Source organism: Octopus bimaculoides, chromosome 1, assembly GCF_001194135.2.
Source record: "Octopus bimaculoides isolate UCB-OBI-ISO-001 chromosome 1, ASM119413v2, whole genome shotgun sequence".
Classification (NCBI taxonomy): Eukaryota; Metazoa; Mollusca; class Cephalopoda; order Octopoda; family Octopodidae; genus Octopus; species Octopus bimaculoides.
Window position 1 is genome coordinate 180980566 of NC_068981.1, and position 9941 is coordinate 180990506.

Here is a 9941-nt window from a genome sequence, read left to right on the forward strand (position 1 = left end):
TATATATATATATATATATATATATATATATATATATGTATGTATGTATGTATATATATATCCAGCAGCACCCTGTACACACAGTCGATATCGCGCCTGGAAGGTTGTCACTGGGCAGCATTGAGCACCAGCTTGAAGGGGTACCAGCAATTCAACCCCCAGTATTTATTTTTAAGTAGAGCACTTATTCTATTGACCTTTTTTTGCTGAACCACTAAGTTATCAGGATGTAAACAAACCAGTACCACTTGTCAAGTGGTGGAGGGAGACAAACATATATGCATCATCATCATTATCATTTAACATTGGTTTTCCATACTGGCATGAGTTGGACGGTTTGACAGGAGCTGGTCAGCTGGATGACCATCTAATGCCAACCACCTTACAGAGTGTACTGGGTGCTTTTTATGTGGTGCCAGTACAATGGGCTTCCTCACAGTTTCCATCTACCAAATTCACTCACAAGGCATTGGTCACTCCAGGAATATAGTAAAGACACTTTCCCAAAGTACCATGTAATGGGACTGAACCCAAACCCACATGGTTGCAAAGTGAGTTTCTTAACCACACGGCCATGCCTGTCCCTATAAATCAAAATTGGCCTTGGCTGGATTTGAACACAAATTTAAACAGATTTGGAACAAATGTCAAATGGCATTCCATCCAGTGTTCTGCTGACTCAGCCTGTCAGATGGACTATGCCTGTAATTCATAAGTCTATCCTTGTCATCCTGTGTCATGCTGATTCTCTCTGAGAATTATATTAAGGATGCATGTGTCTGTGGGATACTCTACCACTTAAATGCTAGCTCAATGAACCTGGTAGTTTAGTTGATCGAACATCCAAATACTCTTGATAAAAAATTCTGACCGAGATCCATTCGATAAAATAAGTACCAAATTTCAGGTCTTGTGCTTGTAGTAGAAAGGATTATTATTATTTGCAGTCAGTCATTGCAATTATGATTGTTCATGGTTTTGGCATGACTTGATAAGCTTTCTCCATACTAATCAGTTTTCCACTTGAGTTTACCATTTATTATAACTAATTCCTTTTCACTTCATATTCTTTGAATCTGTCTAGGTTTTCCATGGTTTCTTTATCCCTTGCATAGTTAGGAGTAAAGGAGCTGCCTGGAGAGTCCATCCTGTGTACGTGCCCCAACCAACATGTATTTCTATCCATTTATTACCATTATTTATAATTGATTCTCTTGTTGTGTCCAGATGTTTCAGTTTTTGATCCTTAGACTTAATTAATTGAAATGGTTCACTGCTCTTACTTGCAATGCTTCCTTTATTTTCAAGCAGTAAAAAAAAAAAAAGGATTTTTTTTGCTCTGCAAAGCCCTTATTACAGATAGAATTATCAGACATTATTGGCAGCACTATGGCACAAACAAATTCTCTAAAAATCCAATCTGCAGTGATATGTAACAATGCTAATAAAATTAACTGTTCTTTTCTTCAGTCCTGTGGACCAAATGTTCTTTTCTTCAGTCCTGTGGACCAAAGCCTTAATCATTTGTGTGACATTCTAGTATGACAGGAAAACTTGATCCTAGCATTTGTATGCTGTTAACTTTCACAACCTGATAAGTTTGAATATGAGCTTATAATAGAGTTTCTTTGTGGTCCTTCAACCTGCTAATAATAGAGGTCAGATTTCTGTTACATCATACCCTACTGTCTTAAAAAATGAAGTGCTCATTGAATAATGTGATTCAAAATATAGTGTTTTGCTTCTCTTTCTCAAATGAACTGGTAAATAATTTTAAGATCAAAACTTCAAAAGCTGCTCATGAAAACAAAATCAGTTCAGCTGAGAGAAAGCTATTGAAGTCCAAATGAATTAAGCTTTTGCTAATGATTTAAATGTTAGTTTTCTTAACCAATGTCACCTACTGTGACCAGTTTGGAATGCTTGCAGAAGCTATGAAAAAACAAATAGCAGAGAAGCAAATGATGCACAATGAACATATTAAGGTGAGTCTTTTATGTTTATTGATTGTGTTGGCTAAGGTAGATTAACAGAAATAGATTGAAACAAATATCCTGTGGGCTGTGGCATTATTGTGTGGTACATGGCTTGCAGCATGGTTATATGGTATGTAGGTGGTAGTTGCAAAAATGAGCTGTACCTGTATATCAAAGAGACAGCCTTGTCGCACTCTGTGTCATATTGAATCTCCCTGAGAACTACATTAACCCATTACCTACTAGTGATCTCGTATGAGATCACTTAAAAATTACAAATTTCATAATTATCTGTCAATATTTACACACATCTAACCTTTTTGCTATATCTACTAGGTAAATTTCTCTGATATTCAAATGAGGTTTGCTAATTGTTCACCCAATACCTCGCTTATTTCTATTTAAAATGTCATTTTGATCATTCCAGCGTGTTTCTAAGGCTATTTTATACTAGAAATCAAAGTTTCATAAAAAAAATTCCAGTTAATAGAATTATGGGAGGTAATGGGTTAAGGATACACATGTCTGTAAGCGTTCAGCCACCTGCTTGTTAATTTCACTAGCAGGCTGATCTGTTGATTGGATCAACTGGAAGACTCGTCATTACTGTCAGGGTGCCAGTTTTTTTTTTTTTACTTCACACTGCCACAATATAAGCAAAAATGATGATAGTGTTTTTATTTCTCATACCTTGGTGGTTTTATCATGAGTGAGAACCCCAATAGATTAAAAACACCTTAATTGAAAGCAGACTTGTAAGGGTCGATGACAGATAAGGCACTTGACTGTAGAACACTGCCTCAATATGTCTCATCCAACCCATGCCAGCATTAGAAAAAGTGACCCTAAAATGAGGACTGATATATTTGTCTAATCTTGTTGTTTGTAGGATGTCTTCCATTCTTCTATTCAAGTAGCTACACATTACATGAAAGGCAGATAAACTACTTTATCTACCTGATCCACTTTACTGTAATGTATAAGCCTATGTTTTTTATCAACATTGTTTGTGAGCCCTGATAATGTAAAAAATAAGGAGAACAGGATGATGTTATGGGAACCATTACTGATTGGAAAACTACTAGTGGTTCTCAACTGGGACCCATATGACCCTTTGTTGCGGTCCATATAAGATTTTTATGTTCAAATTTAGGTGCAATAAATTGGTTATACTTTAACAATGCACAAAATAGTTAACAATTTTTTTTTATATAGTTCCAAATAATATTTACTTCTAAAAATATAATAGGACTTTGAATGGCTATGAGGGTACACCCAGGATAAAATAAGAGTCAAAGGGGTCCATAGGTAAAAAATGGTTGAGAAACACTGCTCTACATGGTCCCCCAACTTACTGGAAACATCAGCTAAATGTTTCTCAACCTACATCCTATTGTCTTAAAAGAGGAAGGACATATTGGACAGTGTGGTCCTAGTTATACGAAAAAAAAGGTGAGATGGTCATAGCTGGAATGCTTTTGATCATGGAATATGTTGATCATGAGCTGCATAGATCTGCTCAGTTGGGACTGATTTAGGTTTAACCTTTAGTAGTCAGATTACTCTGTTAAATTTAATGCTTATTTATTCACATTGTTTTGAATTAATTATGCATTATTATCTCATGGCTTTGAGATTTTGATGATGTGATTGTTTATTTTTAGAGTGACATTTTAGGGTAGGTGTGAGAGGCCTGATCTGGTCAGTTTGAACATAACATGGATAGAATATCTGGGCTAGATATGGCCAGTTTAAATGCTAACGGGTGAAACAACAACAATTCTTTAGTTGGTAGATTGGCGGCATCATTAGAACAGTGTGTGGTATTTGTTTTAAATTTTTGAAGTCTAAGTTCAAATCCTACCACAGACAACTTTCATCTGTTTGGAATCAATAAAAATGTACCAATCCATGGCAATGGATTGATGGAACTGTAAGGATGTTGGGCTGGATGCCTCATGGTATTTGTTTCAGCCCTTTGTGCTCTGAGTTCAAATCCTACCAACACCAGCTTTCAACGACAATAAAATTACATTCCTGTCTCACTCAGTCATTTCCTTGTTCAATCTGGCTGGGGTAATCCCAGGTTAATGATAATCCCAGGTAATCCCAGAGGTACCATTATGCATAGAGTTGATTAAGTCCATCAGTGCCCCCACCCCCATTGCTGGTGGTCCCATGTCAGCCCCTCTGCATTTCTCAAGATGGCATCAAACCTCTGGAGATCTTTTATCACGTCCAACCATCTGGTACAGAACCTGCCACAGGACCTCTTCCAGCCTGCAGCTGCTGCGATGAACAAGAGTACGGCTATGATAGGACGATCTGGCAAGAAGTGGAGGACGTCCATCCCTGTGCATGCAGTGGATGGCTATGAGGTGGAAGGTTGTAGGCTGATGCATGCAGCTCATCACATACCCTTCTATGTTGGTTAGAGCACCATAACATTTGTTCTGTCTTTTTGCATTCTATGTTGTTGGGTGGCAGACTTAATCTGTTACTCTGCTTTAACATCACCATCTTGTCTTTAGGTGCCCATAGTGAAATTCACTCTGTTACAAGCAGTCAGTAGTTTTTTAAAATTTTTTTTATTTACTTTTGAATACTTCCAGTTAAAATCCAACATGAAAAAAGAGTTACGTAACAAGATGGAGAAAGACATCCACACCATCCAGGAGCAACTGTGTGATGACGATGATCACATTCACTTCCGTCAACTTGACACTGACAGGTTAAAACAAGAGTTACAAATGGCTAATTATATTTTTAAATCTCGACCACATCAGTATGCTGAATGATTCGTTAAAGAGACGACAGTAATCAGTAATCCTTTCTCGATGGTCACCTAACATCCATCAACACCACCAAAAGTGCAGAACGAACTTGATGACTGATTGATTAACTTTTCATACAAGATTTCATTTCATGTAAATATATGCAATACATAAAGCAGATAACATTCGTTTCCATCATCTAACTAAAACAGCAGATAATTAAAACTATTTTTTTTTCTCCTCTTGTTCTGCTGCCATTTTGAAAGTTTTAAGTGCTGTAAAATGTCACCACAATCACATAATATAGTTACTGTGTGGTGTCTCTGCCACATTCTGCTGTGGTTGATAAACATGTATACCATTCTTCACTTGGTGTTGAATAGTGTTAGAGGTACACAATAAGGATTATGCAATATTCATAAAACACATTCTGTGCATAGTAGTATGGAAAATATCTTAGGACTTTTATTTTATATATGTGTAAGTGTGTGTATAATATGAATATATATATTGCATATATATGTATATACATGTGGGCATGTATATACAGGGTGCAGTAAATAAATTGTCGTCTAAATTAAGCAAAAATGAAAATAACATGGACATCTCATTTTAACAGATATATTTACCAAAATTACATAAAAATTTCTTGAAATACTAAAAAGTAAATTTATTCAATAAAATCGTCATTGACTTCAACTACAGCCTCCAGACAACTTCGGAATCTCTTACACCTCTTCTGGACGGTCTCCTTGTTTAAGTTGGTGAATGCTGCCATAATCCTTGCCTTCAGTTCATGTTTGGTATTACAAAGGGTTTTGTTGGTCTCTTGCTCAACTGCAACCCACACAATAATCAAGTGGGTAGCAGCCTGGGGAGTTAGGTGACCAGATATTAGGGGTGATGTGGTCGCAGAAATTGTCTGACAGCTATGACTGAGTTCTACTTGTGTGGCATGAGGCAGATTCTTGTTGCCAGACATAGGGTTTTCCAGCAACCACCCTCTTGAATCAGGGCAGTACTACCTCCTCCAGGTACTTGGTGTAGGCCTCTGTGTTGAATCTGAGGCTGTGTGAGAAGATGAATGGAGGCATAACGTCACCAATCATTAGTAATCACTCCAAACATCATGTTGTTGATTGGATGTTTGATTTTTATCACTCATGGTATATGTTTTGGGGATACGGCAAGCCAACAGTTATTTTGTGTGTTCACCATCTGATCCTGGCAGAAATTTTTCTTGTCTGAGAAAAACCAAAGCATGGGATGCTTGAGTTTGTTCAAAAGCTTTGTAGCGTGGTCTTTCCTCTTCTCTTTGATGGCTTGGGATAAAAATTGACCCTTTTTCATCTTGTTTGAGAAATACCGAATGTCTTCATGCACTACCTGCCTGATAAGTAACTCGGACACTCCCATGTCCCTGGCAATGGGCCTGATTGATTTGGAGGGATTGTTGTCAATCATGGCCTGAATCTCACCATGAAATTCAGGCGGTCTTTTCTTATCAGAATGTTCAGAGTGAGTTTTCCAAGCTGTCATAACTTTGTAGTCACCCTTAGATTCATCCAACTCATTCCGAATCCTCTGCAGTCCTCAGATTGACACCCACACACTTTGAAATGTTTGTATCGGTGCTTCCAGTGCTAATGCCAAGCAGTACAATATGTCGTTTCCAAATTTTTGGCAGAATGAATTGCGCTATCATGCTTTTTTTATTCACAGATGGTGTCCAACTGACCCGGCTGTATTGTGGAGTTGACAAAATCAAAAACAAACAATGCACATGCATGAAATTAAAAATTTTAAATGGCGACAATTTACCCATCGCACCCTGTATATGTATACATATGTGTGTGTGCCTGTACTTCTGTATATGTATGTAAATGTATAAATCATCATCCTCATTAACATTTAATGTCCATGTTCCATGCTGGCATGAGTTGTTTGACAGAAACCAGTGTGTGCTAGAACTGCATTGAGCTCCAATATCTGCTTTGGCATGGTTTTACTGCTGGATGTCCTTCACACATACATATATATATATGTATGAAAGCCTTTGACAGGGTACCCCAATCCCTTATCTGATGGTCAATGAGGAAACTAGGGATAGATGAATGATTAGTGGGAGTTATGCAAGCCATGTACAGGGATGCTATCAGTAATGTGAGGGTTAGCACCGAGTACAGTGAAAAATTCCAGGTAGGGGGAGGGGTCTGCCAATGATCAGTCCTCAGCCCCCTCTTATTCATCATAGTCCTCCAGGCAATAACAGAAGAATTCAAAACAGGATACCCCTGGGAGCTCCTCTATGCTGATGACCTTGCACTAATTGCTGCCATAGTTATCATATACGCAGCTACCCAACGTCCGAAAATTGATTTCATATTTTAGCTTTTTATTTATTTATCGTTTATGGTCATAAGTCGCATAGGTTGTAAGTTGAGGGAAAATTGTATATGAAGACAACCACCAATTTTTCTATGTGATCAGCTTGAAGAATTGTTAAGATATTTCTTAACATGAAACCAATGGTAGCCTTGATACACATATAAAGAATCTTTATCCACCAATGCAGTGTTGAGCACTTGTTCTCATTGTTTGATATTTATGTATCAATGTTTCTGGCATTCTTGAACATTGAATAAGCACTAAACACAAACAGAGAATCAAAACAGACCATGGTAAAACACGAAATAAGAACATCATTGAAGAATATTCCTATACTACGAAGGAAAGTGTACATCAAGCATCTTATCAATAAAACAGAAAGCATCTCAAGGAGAATAAAATAGAATGCTTATTTTTTCGATAAAGGTACGTGCAGCCCCAATTCAGAGGACAGTTATTTTTTTAGATCTTACAAAAATCTACCACATATTAAAGACCAAGATAATTTTGAAGACGATCTCATGAAATTAGTTAAAAATGTCAAGTTTAACCATAAATCCAACAACTACCACCACAAACTACAAACATAGTTTGAACCTTTCAAAACATCTCCAAACATGTTTATTAAAGCAGATAAAATATAAAACATTTACGAAGTAAACAACCACATGCATGGCAAATTACGAACCAATAATATAATGAAAATGTTTAAGAAAACAAGCCCCACCACCTATATTTTAATCAATGTTGAAGCAAAAAAAATTAGCTACAAAGTTTAAAATCAAAGATAGAGTAGAAAAGCTTACCTCACAAAATCTTTTTGTTACCCTGAAATGGCTATAAAGACAATTTTATACAAAATCCTTGTTGTAGATTGATAAACACAACAAAAAGTGAAATGGGAATTATAAGTAAATCCATAGTAGGTAACATACAACATATCAGAGCATCCTTAAACTCGTTCTCATTGTTTGATATTTATGTATAAGACATTCGAGCAAGATCGTTGCCAGTGCCGATGGGCTGGCACCTATGCAGGTGACACGTAAAATACACCATTTCGAGCATGGTCGTTGATCGTTACTAACATCGCCTCCCTGGCACTTACTTGTGCCAGTGGCACGTGAAAAGACATTCGAGCAAGATTGTTGCTAGTGCCGATGGACTGGCTCCTGTGCAAGTGGCACGTAAAATACACCATTTTGAGCGTGGCCGTTGTCAGTGATTGGCGTTAGGAAGGGCATCCAGCTGTAGAAACTCTGCCAAATCAGATTGGAGCCTGGTGTAGCCATATGATTCACCAGTCCTCAGTCAAATCGTCCAACCCATGCTAGCAGGGAAAGTGGACGTTAAACGACGATCATGATGATAATTATATATATATATATATATATATTGTGTTACTCTTGAAACCCTTGCATTTTCAGAGTGATACAAGGACAGTATTCTTCACATATTTGTGTGATACTGTATTGTAAAGAGCAAATGGATAAAATTAAAACCTTGCTCAAAAATAAACTTGATTTCTCAATAGTTTGTGAAATGTTAGGGCAGAAATAGGGAATCAAGCAGAAATCCAAATTAAGAGACCTAGCAATTAATCTGTTGTTCCCCAACAACATTATAGAATTCTCTTAAGTAAAATTATTGGCACAATTGTTGACCATTTAAAAACATGTTATTTATCCTTAGAAAGGCTTAAATTCATGGAATTTTGTTTACCATTCCTTCCCCATCACCACTACCAAGCATAGTGATTCCTCTGTAGGCAGTATATGAGTTAGCAGTGCAAAGTTAACACCCGGTCTCCTTAGAGATTTCTCAAACCTGCTTTTCCTTATCAGACCTCAGTGCCTTGACTACTTCACCTCTTAGCCCTGGAAGCAAATCAGTAGGGGCCCTACACAATCTTGCCCTGTAGGTGTACTCTATCAATGTGAGGGTCTCTGAAAAGGAAACATTTCCTAACCCATTTTTGAAAACCAATACACTCCCTAGCAATTGACAGCAGGATGTCCCTGTAAGTGTTTTTATATTTTAACATTTGCTTAGTGTGTGTGTGTGCCCTCCTGCTATGTTTATATGAACATGTATGTATGTTAGTGTATATATGTGTATGTCTATATACACAAGATAATCATTTATTCCTTTGTTATTTTGTTTTCTTATTACTATACACACACACACACACACACACGTATATTTTATTTGTCTCACATCTTAAGGCTTAACATGTTTCAATTTCAAACTTTAATTTTATATTTTTAATTTCATATATTATTTTAAGTTTTTATCTTCATTTTATCTTTTAATCTTCTACATTTAAGTGTAAATTAAACTTTTATAAAATTTCTTTTCAATTCTTAAATCTGTAAAAAAATCTTTTATTTTTATTTTTGACTTATTTTTATTCTTGGAATTCAAAAGAAAATTCCATTATCTTTAATTTTTAATATCAATTTTATATTTTAAAATCCTATCTTTTGATTTTAACTTTTAAAGTTCTCAACTATACCAGTTGGTGATGTATTCACAATCAGGTGTCCAATGCGATTCGTATTTTGCTGCTCATTAAAAAAGACTGCTCTGGTATACTTGCTGGTGTTTACTTCCTTTTTATCAAATATTCCTGTCACTATTCAGTTTCTAAGTAGGGAATTCAATTACTTCTCTCCACTAGTGTAGCTAGAGTGTGTGCCGCCCAGAGTGACCCTTCTGTTTGCTGCCCTCGGACCCCACAAAAATTGCATATTGCCTACAGCAATAGTGCCACCCGTGGCAGACCCCCTTCCTCAATCCCAGT

General features: G+C 36.6%; 1 protein-coding gene across 1 annotated transcript in view; it reads left to right on the forward strand.

The window, feature by feature from the left end:
* The window catches only part of LOC128249266 (centrosomal protein of 95 kDa-like), a 41550-nt gene extending 31818 nt beyond the window's left edge, over nt 1-9732 (forward strand). Inside the window, exons 18-19 of the mRNA XM_052972327.1 lie at nt 1882-1985; nt 4589-9732. Coding sequence (XP_052828287.1) covers nt 1882-1985; nt 4589-4774 — 290 coding nt within the window. The 3' untranslated portion in view covers nt 4775-9732. The remainder of the gene's footprint in view (nt 1-1881; nt 1986-4588) is intronic.
* The last annotated feature ends 209 nt before the right edge of the window (nt 9733-9941 follow it).